This window comes from Nilaparvata lugens, chromosome 11 (genome assembly GCF_014356525.2).
Source record: "Nilaparvata lugens isolate BPH chromosome 11, ASM1435652v1, whole genome shotgun sequence".
Taxonomy (NCBI): Eukaryota; Metazoa; Arthropoda; class Insecta; order Hemiptera; family Delphacidae; genus Nilaparvata; species Nilaparvata lugens.
Window position 1 is genome coordinate 4830253 of NC_052514.1, and position 18002 is coordinate 4848254.

At 36.4% G+C, this 18002-nt stretch overlaps 1 protein-coding gene across 1 annotated transcript in view; it reads right to left on the reverse strand.

Moving 5' to 3' along the window:
- The window catches only part of LOC111055214, a 128632-nt gene that overhangs the window by 42232 nt on the left and 68398 nt on the right, over positions 1 to 18002 (reverse strand). Inside the window, exons 13-16 of the mRNA XM_039437457.1 lie at positions 17414 to 17597; positions 12616 to 12709; positions 10970 to 11110; positions 9300 to 9492 (exon numbers count right to left, since the gene is read on the reverse strand). Of these exons, the coding sequence (XP_039293391.1) occupies positions 9300 to 9492; positions 10970 to 11110; positions 12616 to 12709; positions 17414 to 17597 (612 nt within the window). The remainder of the gene's footprint in view (positions 1 to 9299; positions 9493 to 10969; positions 11111 to 12615; positions 12710 to 17413; positions 17598 to 18002) is intronic.

Here is an 18002-nt window from a genome sequence, read left to right on the forward strand (position 1 = left end):
GGAGAATGTAGCTGGTCATCGTTGAAGCTGAAAATTGGGATTTTTTCACAATACAAGGAGCATTGTTGTCAGGTGTACCCGGAAATCTATATGAGATAGAGCACTCTACCTGATCTCAGGTTGTAGAGCACAAAAATACGCCCAAAGGGATTTTGAATTATACATTTCAATGGTAAAAATCGGAAGATATTGTTGATCAAAAACTAAAATTCATCAAAATTTATTTTTTTTAATCTAAAAAAAAAACCTGATTCTATCTGCAAAGACTTATTATGTCAGAACCAGTTAGTCCAAAAAGTATTGGTCCCAGGAAGTATTGGTTTCAAAGTTCCTAGCACCCCTGCAACTTAGTCCAGGCGCTGGCTTACATTGAGCATGCATGAGAGAGGCAGAGAATTTGACTTAGGATTATTGTTTGGGGGTCTTAGTGTATATGAAACTCGATGTCGTCACGTCCCAGAGTGGTCGAGAGATGGGGGGGAGGGGGGTAAGTTGTAAAAAACGCGCGCTTATATAATCGCCTGTCCTGCGGCAACCATTCATATTACAGCTTTGAACCTTTTTCTAATATTATCTAAATATAACAAGCTTTCAAAATGGTCCTCTTCATTTTTACGATAGACCGCATAGTTTTTCCGTAAAAAAATAAAATATCTCAAAAAATGTATTTTTTGAGTATAGATTTTTTTTATTTTCCGAATATTTCAGTCGTTAGCCGACTGAGAGGAAAAAGTTCTCAATAAACGTTGTAGGCCGTTTCTTTCTGAATCCAATGATGTATATAGTTTGGGGGTTACGACCATAGATGCGGCTGTGGGAGGGGGATTAGTAGCACTGTTACACTGCAGCGCGGGCCACCCCTATGATCAGTGCGCGTAGCGGCCTACCTATCGCATCGCTCCTATTAGTCTATGCATCCAAATTATGTATTTCAGGAACGTTATATTATGTATTTTTGGTCGCTGAACACGATTTTTCAACTCTGAAGCCTCAATAATCAATGGTTCTCGTCATATTTTATAAATTATGGTCAAAATTACAAAGTTCATCTCATATGTTAAACCAGATTGGTTGAATAATGTGATTCTCAATCAATAGAAGATGAATATGTAGAATATCTAATCGAGAATGAATATTTTGTTTATTTATTGAATTGATCACTTCTGAATCGTCAATTTGAAGTGAATGAATAAGTTAAACAATTAATAGGCGCAACATTTTTTGTTTTGTCAACAAATTTCTTGTCTTGTTTTTGACAAATATAATAGGTGCCACATTTCTTGTTTTGTCTAGACGACTCGTGTCCGCGCATGTATCTGCCTGTCCGTCTCAATCTATTTACTATTTCACTATACAATAATCAGTAAAGTCAGTATTGAATCAAGCGTTGATGTGAACAGTGGTGCCGCCTCTATTCTAAATATTTCGTGATTCGTAGAGTTCAGAGTTTTGTGACCGATCTGTGAATAAGTTTGTGTTGTGCAAGGTGAGTTATCAATGTCTTTCTCAATCACAAAGAGAGTGAAGGTGTTTGACAAAAGATTATGTGCTATCAGTCAGTACTCTCATGTGATATGGCTATATATTTGATTGCAAAGAAAATTCAACTCCAATCAACTGAGTTCTGCAACTTATATTCACGAATAGGTACTTTTCATCTGGCAAAAATATGGTTGAATGTCTTGGGGCAGTACTTGGATGGGAGTGGAGTAGGAGATATCTTTGTGGAGTCTGAAATATATGGAGAGAATACTGTTCATAATTTATTGAGGGGAGCTCAGTATAATCGAGGTGTCAGAGCTCACAAGCTCATGTATGAGGCTTTGAGGAGAATTCAATTGAGTATGTTTTTGGATGAGAGGCGTGAGAGTCATCAATATGCAGAACAATTACATCTGATCAAAGAACTACAAGAAGGTCTGATGAGCGGTTCAAATATGAGAGATTGTCATAATATATTGTTCAAAAGAAGTCAGGAGCTATTTGTGGAGTTCAACAAATTTTTAGAATCGCAATCCAAGAACAACGACAACTTCAAATTTTGGACTGATTATTGCAACATGGTTGAAATTCTTTTAAATTGTATTCGTGCTGATAGGGAAGGACTCTGGTTTTTACACTTGGAAACTGTACGGAAAATGATCCCTTACTTTTTTGCATTCAATCACACAAACTACGTAAGGGGGTGTGTGCTCTATCTAGAAGATATGAAGAAAATACCTACAGCAGTGGAGAATCATTTCAAACAAGGGCACTTCTCTGTAAAAAGGAAACATGGGAAATTTAATAATGTGGCCACCGACCATGCTTTGGAGCAAACCCTCATTCGGTCTTCTAAAACTCACGGGGGAGTGATTGGAATATCAAGTTCTTCCAATGCTTTCCAGAAATGGCTGCTATTATATTCAAATAAATCTTCAATCACAGATATCCTGTTCAAGTTTGTTGACATCATCATGGATCCCACAGGTGATTGTGAAGAGCATTCTCTCAACGAAGGAAGTAAAACGAGAATAATGAGAGATGAGAATGATGTCCAGAAGCTTGTAACCTTCTTACAAGGACATGATATTTTTCTTCAAGATTTTGATGGACACCAGAATCTGCGAAATGTAATCAATGGTCTGGAAGCAAGTGAAGAAGTGTGTGATTTTCTTTTGAATGTAGAAAGAAATGGTAATTCTCTCTTTAATGAATTTTATCTGGACAGAGTTGTAGCAAAGTGTAGAAGTATATTCTCTCCTTTAAAAAGAAACAGAGTGCTGTCATTCTCCAACATGCAATCATACAAAAAAAATCCTAGTCTGATTTCGAAAATCATTCCAGAACAGAAAGATCTAACCTTTGTGTTTTTACTAGCTGCTCAGAGATCATTCAGCATTGAAGTTTTAGTACAGCATGAATTTCTACAATATCCACCATCGTTGTCAACGTCTGATGGGTATCTTAAAAAACCCGCTAAATCTCAATTGACACACGAAATTGTAAGTGAGACTGGTTGTGGATTTGACCAAATTCCTGAACCCTGTAGTCAAATTCACATAATTGATGGCATGGCTCTGCTCAATTCAACTCCCACTTCACTTCTCAAAACTTTCAATACGCTGCATGATTATGGAAATTTTGTGATGAAAAGAGTTATGAAAATTCTCAAAAAAGATGGAGTGATGCAGGTGGACATCGTTTTTGATGTCTATGATAAAAATTCAATTAAAGGTAGTGAACGTAATAGAAGAAGCAGAGAAAGAGAGCCTCTCCAATATACTATCCAAACTATCGAGACTAAAATTCCCAAAGCAGTGGCAGAGATTTATTAGTGTGCCTCGTAATAAGAAACAGCTGATAGAAGTTATCTCAAAATATTTGATGGACACTATTCCAGTTCCTGATGGGAAGAGGTTCATCATTTCGGGAGGGTTCAATATCGGTAGTGTCAGTAGACTCAAGACGAGCACGGAGATATTGCTAGATGTGGTGGAATTGCAGTGCAACCACGAAGAAGCTGATACAAGAGTATTCTTCAATGCTAGAGTAGGTCTTGAAAGATTGAATTTCCCAGCAACTATAGTCATACACTCTCCTGACACCGACGTTTTCATCATTGGGATCAGGGTATGGGAGGAACTGAAAAAACTAAATTGTAACGGTTTGTGGATAATCAACGGAAACACGACAAATAAGAAATATCTAGGATGTCACGTGGTTGCAAATGAATATGGAAAAGACTCATGTAATATTTTGACAGCTGCTCACGCTTTCTCAGGTTGTGATACTACGAGCAAATTAGGGACTAAGAAAGCAATTCTCATTGAGATGAGGTCCAAAAAACATTCTGTACTAGAAAAAATGGGTCAGGAAGAACTGTGTGAAGAGGATTTCATTGATTGCGAGCGATTATATTTGAATCTTTTAAAGAAAAAAGGTAAAACCTGTGATGACAGCAGATATAGAATTATATCTTCTAATCCATCTTCTCTAAGAAACATATCGACTCTCCCAGCAACATCTGACAGCTTCAGACTCCACGTTCGTCGTACCTGGGCACAAACTTATTTATGGAATAATGCATTAGACGGTAATGTGAAGGAATTGAATATGGAAGATTACGGTTATTACAAAGATGATTCCGGTTTTATTCTTCCATTATTGACGACAAAACAGGCAATACCAGAAAACTTGATACCACCTTGCAAATGCAAAAAGTGCTTTAAAGGATGCCAATGCAGCAGCAAGGGAGTGGCATGCTGTATTTACTGCAGTTGCTATGGATCTACGTGCAGGAATACATTCAACTAGTTCCTGTTAGAACGGATTGAACGAGAATACCCAGTGGATGAATCAATCAAAAGTGAGTAAAAGATCATTATAATATTACTGTTTAAGAATCCAATTTCATTTTTCTTTTCAATCTGTATTAACTCGAATCGATTATTATATTGCATATATTGACCATAATTTATGAAATATGATGAGAACCATAGATTATTGAGGCTTCAGAGTTGAAAAATCGTGTTCAGCGACCAAAAATACATAATATAACGTTCCTGAAATACATAATTTGGATGCATAGACTAATAGGAGCGATGCGATAGGTAGGCCGCTACGCGCACTGGTCATAGGGGTGGCCCGCGCTGCAGTGTAACAGTGCTACTAATCCCCCTCCCACAGCCGCATCTATGGTCGTAACCCCCAAACTATATACATCATTGGATTCAGAAAGAAACGGCCTACAACGTTTATTGAGAACTTTTTCCTCTCAGTCGGCTAACGACTGAAATATTCGGAAAATAAAAAAAAATCTATACTCAAAAAATACATTTTTTGAGATATTTTATTTTTTTACGGAAAAACTATGCGGTCTATCGTAAAAATGAAGAGGACCATTTTGAAAGCTTGTTATATTTAGATAATATTAGAAAAAGGGTCAAAGCTGTAATATGAATGGTTGCCGCAGGACAGGCGATTATATAAGCGCGCGTTTTTTACAACTTACCCCCCTCCCCCCCAATCTCTCGACCACCCTGGGACGTGACGACATCGAGTTTCATATACACTAAAGACCCCCAAACAATAATCCGAAGTCAAATTCTCTGCCTCTCTCATGCATGCTCAATGTAAGCCAGCGCCTGGCTTACTGGCTTACATTAACTGGCTTTCTAATACTAATTTGCAGTTCAATGCACTTAAAAATGAGAGGGCTTCCAATAAGTGGTCTATGGCTTGAGCATTATCTGGGAAGTTTCTAAGCCTTGAGACAAACAATAAGAAATACGCCAGTCACACCTGATGCATTCAATGAATTTTTTGTCACGTCTGTTTCCCATTATAATTATGTAAAAGGATTGATACTCCTCCAGTGTCAGCTGTGAAATTGCTTGCCAGAAGCTCTGCTCCGGCTTCAAAATCAGGCCACTCTCTTTCAAGACTGTTGAAAACATTGTATTGAAAATGGAAAACAGCAGAATTAGGGACATATATTATACTAGAAGGTAACCCGTGCTTCGCAAGGGTCTATTTTAAGACTGCAAAATGAAAACTTGACGCAATAAAAAATTCGAAATTTGAAAATAGGCCTATAACCATCCTCGGTCAATGAAGAATCTATATGCAAAATTTCAAATTAATCAGTTTAGTATAATTTCAGACGTGATGATGCGTAAAACATAATTCCCTATTCCTTACGTGTATAAGCCAGTTCTTTCCTTCATTATAGTATAGAAAACTGAAGAATACATAATACTTGAAAACCTCACAGAATCATATTGATTATTCCAATACATCAATAAATTTTAGTTTGATTAGGATCCTCCTCAATTTTAATCAGGCAGCCTTTTGTTTTCCCAATTCAAACAAAATACCTAAAATATTCGTTTCACTGAGAATTCGTGTCTGATAGTACATTATAACTGAAGAATATAAATTATTCCTTATTTTATTGTGATCTATTCATGTTTTTCTTATGAAATTCAATTATAGTCCTACAGCATGAAGACTATGTCCAATTCATTCGTACTGGTGGCAAAATTTTACATTAAAAATAATTATTTGATAAAATCCAAGTTCAATAGTAATGAAAACAAATTCCTTCAAAAAATAATTGATAATAATACGTTTCGAGGGAAAAAATTAAGAACAAAAAAAAAATGGGAAACAACGGGATTCAAACCGAGGAACCATCGCTCCGTAAGCAAGCGTTTTACCGCTGCGCTACATAGACGTTCGTAAATGGTAGTCTTGTAACAGCATTATAACCTGCTCATAAAAAACACACTTTGGGCTATGGAATTTCATGTAGCCTACGGTAGCATAGATGAATTTGAACATTAATTATTCTGAAAAATCTAGAAGGAAAATTGAAATTTGGGATTCCAGGTGCACGAGATTGATATTTTTAGAATCTATGTTCAAAATTTGGAGATGTAAATCATTCCCGTTTTTCCGGTATGCAATCCACAAGTTGACATGTTTTGATGCGAACAAACAAACAAACGAACACACGAACAAACACAATCCTACTCTCTCTTATTATATAGATTTCAAGCTCCTTAATATTGAAGCTGTGATTGCTTTTATTGTGACTCCTCTTCACAAATTGTATTAATGCCTGTATTGATGATGCCGTTTTCCCCCACATTATGAAGCATTCCAAGACAGTGCCAGTTTATGAGAGAGGGAGTTGGGACGATCCTGCCAATTTTCGACCTATATCAGTAGGATCAATATTTGCAAAGGTTTTCGAGAGTGGTATGGCAATAAAATTGTATGAATATTTTGGAAGCAAGAGTATATTCACATCTTCCCAGTATAGATTCAGGTCTGGTCGGTCAGCAGTTGAAGCTGTGGAGAGTTTGGTTAAGGATATTTATTGAAGAGTTTTAAAAATCTTCAATAGCCTTGCTGGAGTAACCATGTGCGATATGAGCCATGCATTTGATGTTGTTGACCATGATATATTGTTGACAGGCTCAAACACTTTGGCAATTGGGGAAAAGAGAAATCAGCTGTTGAGATCATATCTGACGGATCATAGGCAGATGGTTTGTGTTAATGGTGTCTTCTCTCATCCAAGATATGTAAAATTTGGCGTTCCACAGGGATCAAATCTGGGACCATTGCTTTTTATCATCATGGAAATGATATTACAGTGAGTGTGGACAGTGAGCTCTGCTGATGACACATCATTACTTTCATGTGATGCAAATCTGGATATATTAAGGGAGAGGATGGCTGGTGCTCAAAAAGACATTTCTTCTTGGTTTCAGGCAAACTGCTTCTTATTGAATCAAGAAAAAACCAAGTCAATCATTTATGAAAAATGGTGTGGCGCAATCACACAACTTTTCTTGCCGTTATGAAAATTTATCACCTGACGCTAGTGTTCCCGTGCATCTCAAGTCTACTATTCAAAGATTTGAGCCAGCTGGTGACAGGGCGATAACGCTGGAGAAACACGAGGTCTGCTATCTCTTCATAGTGAATCATTTAATAGAATCAACAGTTGCTAACAGTTTGCAATTGGATTATCACATTTTCTCGAATTTCGAGCTTATTTTCGATTTTAGGTGAAAATGTTACTGAACGTTAATTTTAGAGATTCTCATGCTCAATCTTTTCCACTCGAAATTCTTCGTTTAAATTGTATCTGAAGCCTGTTAATTGAGAATCTAAAATCAAACTTTGCATGGATGGGGCGGAGCTCCTGAATTTTTACATATATGGGACTTGTGGCAGTTGATAGAGCTTATCGATTACTATTTTAGGTATAACTTTAATCAAAATCGTTGGAGTCGTTTTCGAGAAAATCGCGAAAAACTCTTTTTTGACAACATTTTCGCCATTTTAGCCGCCATCTTGAATCGCATTTGATCGAAATTGTTTGTGTCGGATCCTTATATTTAAAGGACCTCACGTTCCAAATTTCAAGTCATTCCGTCAATTGGGAGATGAGATATCGTGTACACAGACGCACATACACTCATACACACCCAAAAACCACTTTTTTGGACTCAGATGACCTTGAAACGTATAGAAATTTAGAAATTGGGGTACCTTAATTTTTTTCGGAAAGCAATACTTTCCTTACCTATGGTAATAGGGCAAGGAAAGTAAAAATATAGAAGATGAAATCATCTCAGCTGAGCTACTTGGTATTGTTCTCGATACAAGACTAACATGGACATGCCACATTGAATGGTTATGTGGTCGACTCAGTAGAGTGGTTTTTCTTATAAGACGTCTGAGAACTCTTGTTCCTCAGCAATATTTGAGAACGTCCTACTTTGTGTTTTTCCAGAGTTTGATTAATATGGGCTCATCCTATAGGGCAGAGCAGCCAATACTAGTAGGGTGCAGCTTCTTCAGAAAAAAGTAGTAAGGCTTATGGTCAATGCTGACTACCTCGCTCATTGTCGTCCAATATTCGTCTTCATGAGGTTATGACTGTGTTCAGCCTGTACGTCATGCAACTCCTAGTCAGGGTTAGGTACGAATTGGATGCTCTTGAAAGTAGGTCTGAGATACACGGGCATTTCACCAGACAGGCATGTTATCTGAATGTTCCTTTTGTCAGGCTCAAAAACTGAAGGCCATTATAGAATATTTTCAATATTCTGTAGCCTTCAGAACAGGTTTGATTTGAGTAGGAAAGGATACTGTAGCCTACTACGTACACAGTACTCTAATTATCACTTCCATAGGCTTTGCATGAGGGCGAATTAATATTTTCAATGGTGAAAGTATTTCCCCTGTACTGTTTACGAATGATTAATGAGTATAATTTCTATGTATGTATTGGCAAGGCGACTTTTGTCTCTAAACATTTTGTGAGACATTGCACTATGAAATCAAATTCTCTATGTTCACTGCGCAATTGAACTTCATCATTAATCGATTGAATCTCTTGATCATACAATTCCGCAATTCTTCAATGGATTTTGGGGCTTGAAAAATGTTTTTTTTTCAAAAACTAAACGTTTTATTGGAATATTAGATATAGCCTATTATATTACAGTTATGAAAAATATAAGTACTGGAAGTACTAGTTTTTTGAAATCATTTCCCAATTTACAACAGACAACTTCTCGATTTCAAATTGTATGTTCTCAAATTGAAATGATACTTTCTCAAATAAAATTCACTATTCTCAATTACAAGTGATGACTTCTGAAATGCAATTGAATATTCTCTTTTTCATCTGACGTTTTCTCAAATACAAAAGACTGTTCTCAATATTACAATTGATACTTACTCAAATACATTTGGAAAATGTGTAGTGCTATCGTGAATTCAAATTCCCTCACCTGCTCCCTCTTACACTCCCAAATACTCCTGCTATTTTTATAAGTGTAGGCTCGAGTTTCTTCTTTTCCTGGTATAATCTTTATCCAACTAGCAAAGTTTGTTTGTTGTTGTTCACTCTGAAATGTCGTGAACAATTCAGTTGCAGTCGGAAATCGACTGTCTTCCAGGTAATCTGAGTACGTCGTGCAAGTCCTGTGGACATTCGAACAGCATCATGATTGACGAGAACATAATAAATTATGAAATTTGGAATAGCGAGCAATCATAAATGGTTGAATTATAAAGGTGTGTACAGACTTTCGCTCTGCTCTGCAATCGAACATCACTCGAGCAGATCGATTGATGATCGACCGGGGAGCAACAGTGGAACGCGAGAAGAGCTAACATCTCCCGTAACGTTCATGATCGGTGCGAGGGCGGTGCGATTGCGGAGCGATGGCAGAACGAGGGCGGAACGAGGGCGGAACGAGGGCTGAGCGTGCGCGGTTCGGGTTGGAAGCGCGTATATCTGTACGCACCTTAACTGACAACTTGCCCGGAATGACTTTCAGCTGAACTGGAAATGAAAATATTCATATTGTATCATCATTAGTGATTTGAACTTATATTCTTAGAGATATCCTAAGAGAACTCCTTTTCAACATAAATGTTTGTTAACTACGAGGGTTATCAATTCCAACCTACGATTGGTCATGAATATAAAACAAATTAATATAGAATAATATTTTTTCAATGAAAGCTACAAATAATTGCCATGGAGGTTGAGGCATTTGTCATACCAGTGGATCAGCCCGCCAAATGAGTTTAAGTGGCCTATGACGTTGATTTAGAGCTCCTCATTAGTTTGGAAGCCCTGCCCTCAAAGTCATGTCTTGAGTTTGGCGAGAAATGGCGAAATTATCACATTTGATTTGCTGGAGAAGCCATTTGGCTGCTCCAGCACTATGAGGCCGAGTTGTCATGCATCACGTCGATTCCAGAAGACATCTCAACTGACATCTTTAATTTTCCAACACCATTCACTTAATCAGATAACCAACTAACTAACTAATAACTCATGACGTTTCCTGCGTGAACTAAATTCATTGTTGGTTAGATTCATGGTGTACTATTGTCTCCTTGCAAAAACGAGTAACGCCACGTAAGTAGCATTCGGTGCTGGTAGACCAGTAAGTGAGCGGCCATTTTTCTGGGTTCGTAACTCGACAACAATACGTTAATCAATAATAAAATTATTATTGACGTACCGTTTATTATTATTGATCCGACCCCACCGATTACAGGGCGTTTGTTGGTGGTGGATGATAAGCTCTGTGAAAGTCGTCCCCAAGATAAGAAGAGGAAGAAGAAGAAGAAGAAGAAGAAGAAGAAGAAGAAGAAGAAGAAGAAGAAGAAGAAGAAGAAGAAGAAGAAGAAGAAGAAGAAGAAGAAGAAGAAGAAGAAGAAGAAGAAGAAGAAGAAAAGAAGAAGAAGAAGAAGAAGAAGAAGAAGAAGAAGAAGAAGAAGAAGAAGAAGAAGAAGAAGAAGAAAAGAAGAAGAAGAAGAAGAAGTTGGAGAAGAAGAAGAAGAAGAAGAGAAGAAGAAGAGAAGAAGAAGAAGAAGAGAAGAAGAAGAAGAAGAGAAGCGAGGAAGTTAGGATTAGCAAAAATTACACAGGAATTATACTTACACAGGTTTGCCAGGTGTAGGTTCTACAACTTTCATAAGTCTATCACTCTCAGCGGGCTTTCCGAACTGAACCAGTCTTCCTTCGCCATTCACTGATCTGAATTGTAGCATAGGTTTGTCCAGATAATAGTACACTTCTCGCCTTCACAGAAAATAAAATTATTTTCATCAACACTTTTCTATACTGGCTATCTGCTCATCAATGCAGAGAGTATAGAATGAAAAATTGTATAATATAAAATATAAAGGCCAGATAATATAAATTTATGATTGACCGAGCGAAGTGAGGTCTAAGATTCAAGTCGACGGTTTGGCATTTCTCTTAATGTTCAAATGTTTGAATGTTTATATGTTGCGCATTTACGGCGAAACGCGGTAATAGATTTTCATGAAATTTGACAGGTATGTTCCTTTTTAAATTGCGCGTCGACGTATATACAAGGTTTTTGGAAATTTTCCAACTCAAGGATAATATAAAAGGAAAAAGGAGCCTCCTTCATACGCCAATATTAGAGTAAAAATCAGACTATAGAATTATTCATCATAAATCAGCTGACAAGTGATTACACAGATGTGTGGAGAAGCCAGTCTATTGCTGTATTTCCATAAGAAGGGTGCAGGGGAAAAACCAACATAAAGGCCATTCCACACAGCACGTGGCGTGCGTGGCTGGACGCACGCTAGCTACTTTTCAAAACATCGCTTCCCAGCTAATCAAATGAAGCAATTCACATAGCAGCCACGGCCACGCGGCAACGCTTGCTATACTAGCCACGCGTGGCTACCGTTCGCTCTCTGAGCGATCTTTTCAAACGTGTCCAGCCACGTTTTGGTCCGAGCATGCGCAGAACGTATACTAGACGTATACTATCGTATTGAATGTATACTATCATTGTCAGCCTCAAGGTCGCGCATTAAATGATGGAATTCGCCATAGGTCTTCCTTTTTTTATTGATTGGATGTACCCACTGGTCCTGTGCTGTCACCAAATACAATAAAACCAGCTCATTATCATTACTACTACTGCTGCTGGAGTCATCAAACCAAGGTGAGCCACAAGAAAATCCAGATTCACACCACGGGACCGTCGGAGTTGACATCTTCCTGCATACTGACGGGAAACGTGGCCGGTATAGCATCGCAACAGTCGTGGCGGTGTGAATTGGCATATGGCTAACGTGGCCGGCGTGGCGTGCGTCCAGCCACGCACGCCACGTGCTGTGTGGAATGGCCTATAGTCACTAAATCCTTTTTTTTTTCAGGAGAGTGAAAACAAAGTTTGAAAACGCTGTAGTGTAGAAGTGAATTCTCTGATATATTCCAATTAAGTATCATCAGGCTTGTTGATTGTTTTCCTTGTCGCATTATGAAATAATTTTTACAGTAATAAAATCCGTTTTTTCAAAATATTTTTTTTTAAAACCTTGTACCGGACTCAGTTGTTTATTCCCCTGGATATAATACAATAAATTCATGAGCTTAAATACAATAATTGAATTTATGAGCTGAAATCGCTTCCCAATGGTTCAGAACCCACCTAAAGCTGTAGGTCCATTCATCTCTCATCCTTCCCATGCACAAGCCTAACTAAACTCTGGTATATTACCATGAAGCATGAAGCTATGATAAGCGATATAGAAACTCACCCTGACTTGTCATCAAGATGAAGTTTGTCTAGAATTGATCCAACAAGACCAGTTGCCTCTTCGCCAGTGGGCTCAATCAACCAGACTACTCCATCTTCAAATACAAAAATAATATAATATAAAGAAGATATGGTCTGTGATAAATCAAGCAATTATTGGGGTAAATAAGAATTCACAATTACATGTAAATCAAGATCTTAATGCTTTGAATGACTATTTTGTGAATGTAGGTATAAATCAAGCGCAGGAAATTGATATACATGGACAGAATGAAGATCAATATTTGGAACAAACAATAGATATTGAAAATGCATTTAATTTCAATTTTGTTACTGAAACAGAAATCAAGGAAGTAATCAAAAGTTTGAATGATAATAAGGCACCTGGATGGGATAACATATCCAACAGCGTGCTAAAACTATTAACTGACACAATCTCTAAACCTCTTTCACAAATTTTCAATTGTTGTTTTTCATCTGGATACTTTCCCTTGCATTTCAAGCATGCAAAAGTTATTCCTTTACACAAGGGGGGGAGTAAAGAAATACCTCAAAATTATAGACCAATTAGCTTGCTAAGTTCTATTTCTAAAATTTTTGAAAAATTGGTAAAGAAAAGATTAGTTGAATATCTAGATGTTAATAAAATCCTTGATAAGAGGCAGTTTGGTTTCCAACAGGGTAGAAGCACAGAGGATGCATTGGAGTCCTTAACTGAGACAATATACAATGGTTTCAAAACAAATAAAAAAACCTTGGTAATGTTTCTGGACCTGGCCAAGGCTTTTGACACAGTACCACATGATAAAATGATCCAGAAGCTATCTAATATTGGTATTCAAGGAATAGAGTTAGATTTCTTTGAAAGTTATCTAAGGGGTAGAAGCCAAATCGTTAGCTGTGGTGGTAGTAATAGTGAGATTAGAGATGTGACATGGGGTCTACCTCAAGGGACTGTATTGGGACCAGTTTTATTTTTGATCTATGTTAATAACCTGCCTAGTGTACTGGACTCAGTTGGGTCTAAGACAATTTGTTTTGCTGATGACACAGCACTTATCTTCCAAGAAGGTTCCTGGGAAGATGTTATCAAGCAAACAAAAGTGGGTTACTATAAGGTTTCTCAGTGGCTAAAATGTAATTATTTGAGACTAAATCTTGGTAAAACAAAATGTATGACCTTCAGTCCAACAACAAGAGGAGATCTAGATATGAACAGGCTTTGTTTGAATAATGCTTGTAACAGGTATCCATGTGATTCTTGCAATGAGGTTATTGAGAGTGTAAACAATTACAAGTATCTTGGTATTTTTGTTGATAAGCATCTACGCTGGTCACCTCAGATTAGCTACCTTTGTAGAAAATTAAGGGTGGTCAATTTAAAAATGTACATGCTTAGAAGTATTTTGAGTCTAAAATTACTAAAATCTGTTTATTTTGCTCTATTCCAATCCTTAGTTCAGTATGGTAATTCTATATGGGGAGGAACTTTTGATTCAACTTTAAAACCTCTATTTGTTTTACAAAAGTTAGTTATCAAAACAATAATGAGGTATCCGAGAGATTTCCCAAGTGTCACATTGTTTCAAAATTCCAATCTGTTCACTATAAGACAATTGTTCATTTTAAAGACTATTAAGAAACATGTGCTCAAATTAAAAAATATTCAAAATTTTCGAAGAGTAACTAGACAAGTCGCTCAAAACTTAATCACAATTGAAAGAGTTGATAGCACCCTATCCCGTAGAAGTATTCATATTTGAGAAATAAACTCTATAATAAAGTTCCAAGAGGATGGTTGTTAAAGAAGCCTAAAATAAAAGATTTCCATACCTGGGTGAAAGAAAATTATTTTTATTCAATTAATGATTTGGTTTAATATTGATTGATGTTGTATGAATCTTAAATTCAGCTTTATGTATATCTTTAATTTATTGTTATTTCTTAGAATGGAATATTTAGTTGGTTGAATGTTAATTACTGTTAGCCTATATTATAATATTGTAGGATCATTTTATATATTAATATTAGTGTATAAGTGAATAAGTTATATTAAGACTCCACGTCGGCGTACAAGTTTTCTTTTGCCGACGTGTAGCACAAAGTTGTCAATTTCCTTTCAGTTGTATTCTGTATATATTTTTGTGCAATAAACGATTTGATTTGATTTGATATCATACTAATTTATAGCTTTGGTTATAGAAAATGTGTTATATAATGAATGTTCAAGTATATATAGAAATGTTCAAGTGAAAACGTTGGGCGCAAACCTACTACCATGGGGAGACAAATGGATTTATGGAGAGCTTGATAGCTTGAATAGTGATCTGATATTTGTTACACTTTTTAAATGTTTAATCTGTTTTGTCAATCGGCAGGGAAACGTTGGTTTCTCTAAGCTATTTTACTCCCTTATTTTTGGGTATTTTCAGAAATCAAGATAAATATCCCACCAAATTTCCTACAAGGATACAGTGTGAATTTTATTATAATAGCTACAGTACATAAGTACTGTATAGTACAGTACCTGTTCGTTTTTACTGTATAATTTATATGATAATAGAAAGCTTCATTAAAAACAGCCATATCGTCCTTGTTTTTGGATATTTTCGAAAATGGGACTAACGATTCAAGGAATTCGGGGTCGCTGAATCCAAATCCGAAATCAGAATCTTTCTATCTCCATTTTCAAGAAAGATAGATTTTGAGAAAAAGTGATGACCGGAGAGACGTAGAATCACCATGTGAAAGCGGCGATTTGTCCGCTAGTATCTCGATCCAAACGGGTTTCTGCTTGCCTCGAGGGGAAAAGACGTGACAAAAGGCGGTTCCTGGCACAGGATCACCATGTGGAAGACACGATTGGACTCAATGTACTTAGACAAAAAAACGTAAACACTGTTCAGTGTTCAAGTTGCACGTCTCCTATCGTGTGAAAGAGGCCAAGGAAGCTTCAAGCAAAACACTACTGTATTATGACAACATATTTGCCAAGTTAATGAGATACAGATTTCTATCCTATAATTCCATTCTTATTGATATTAAAAAATAGGGCTAGAACCATGATTGAACGGGAACATGATTGAATTGATCCATTCATTAAGATACAGTCATCTTGAATAAATGATCTCTGTCTAATAGTCTAATTTGTTTTAGCAAGCACATCGTCTCAATCATCCATTCTAATGTTTTAACTTCTCATTTCTGAATTTGTTTTGATGACGATTATTGATGTGGCTGATAGAGATATATATTTTGAAAACTTAAAACCTTCAAACACTAATAACTTTGAACCTCTGTCACACAGCAAAGTAAACATATCACCACTATTCTTATTCTCACTCATGGTGACAGACTGACAGAGTCAACAATATGTGCTATTTATCAGAAAGTTGACGGATTTATGACAAACCGGGGGATTCCCGGTTCAACATACTGTCAGAGCTGGAAATTCAATGTATTCATGATTTCAAAATTCGTCACAAGTCGAGATAAATCAATGGAACACACTAATCGTTTTAATAGAGTCGAATAGGAAGGAATGGTCGTTATAAAGCGAGAAAGAGAGTGTGTGAGAGAGAGAGAGAGAGGGTGAAAGAGGGTGAGTGAGAGAGTGAGCGGAACAAATAATGAGACTAGCAGTGATGACGTGACAACGTAAACAGTATACGTGTATAGGAGCCATGTATTTGCCCTAGGAGCATCGGCCCTTTGGCCGATGGGCGAAATCGGTGTATGTCCGATGAATTTACCAATAAGGGCCGTTTGCACAGTGTAAGTTTAAGCTAAAGCTTAAACCAAATCTGGATTTTTTTTGGTTTAAACTAAAATTCCGTTTGCACAATATTGGTTTAAACTCTGTATTGAGTTTGAACTCTGGGAAAGTTTAAACCTCCAAAGTAGGAGGTTTAAACCAAATAATTTGGATTAACTTGAAGTATTTTGATTGAATAAACCCCTTGATAGAAATTAAGACTATTTTTAACACTGGTCTTCGATTAGAAAACATGTTTTTAATAACACATAACTGAGATATATTGCTTTCGAGAGATTTCTAATAAACGAGGAAGACCGTAGTAGATTCAAGTGTAACAAAATAACTTTTTCAACTTACATTCTAAAATATATTTTCTGGTGCCAACTAAACATAAGTTTTTTAAGAATTTCTTAATCGCTTTTCACTTTTATAACCGTACGGCTTACAGCTCTGTGGATTTTGGACAAGAACAAGAAAATACTAAAATAGTAGCTACATAACCTCAATTTACTGATGGTTTGTAAACAAATAAAAAATTTCCTGTAAAAATCAGCCTTCCTGATATTATAAACGACAAGCACACTTTATAACAATGCCGTAACTTTGAAACTTCATGTCCATGAAATTTGAACATTAATTCTGAAAAATCTAGACGGAAAATAAAAATTTGGGCTTCGAGGTGCATGAGATTGATATTTTTAGAATCTATGTGCAAAATTTGGATATCTAAATAAGTCCCGTTTTTGCGGTATGCAATCCACAAGTTGACATGTTTTGATGCGAACAAACGAACAAACACAACCCTACTCTCTCTTATTATATAGATGACATTCTATTACCAACTTAACGCTAAACTAGTTGAACTTAAACTGGATTAGTTAATGCACTGAGAAAACCGATTCAAGTTTAAACTTTCAGATTAACTTAAACTTGATTGACATAATCGAGTTTAGCAATCTATACTGTGCAAACGGCCCTGAGTCGGATTAGAAAAGTTCTACTGTATTCATTGAAACATCAATATTGTTGGCCTATTACTTACCATATCTAATACTTTTGCTTTCGGCATTGTAATACTTGACTTCCCTTACTACTCCGTCTCTAGTTACGGTTACACCTTCGTAGTGATAGATTAGTGCATTTCCCTTATTTCCAGATGCTTCAAAATCTATTCTAAACTCATTCTGCACTCTTTTATAGTTATATTTTATGCCATTGATTTCCCTCTGCAAGAAAAGTGAGACAAGATGATTTTAAACTCAGATTTTACATAGTTAATGCTTCCATTTTCAACTGATATAGAAATTTACTTGACAAAAATAGAAAAACAATTGAAAAAAGAGTCAAAATTTTGCGTAAATTACATAATTAGTCTTTCTTTGAATTCTTGAAAAAATATACAGAATCTTTCCGAATAGTCCAGTCAATATAGACATAAAAAGGGGGTGTGCTTGCAATTTATATTGTAGTTCAGATATTTCAATATGTTATTTGGGTACATGAGAGAAGTCCAGAACCGATTCTTTATGCAAAATTTCCTTGTGCTAAATACAGAGTGGCCCAAAAACCTCGTATTTTTGGCTCATTTTCCAGTTTTCAGCTATTTCTGCCAAATCTAGTGATCGGACAGA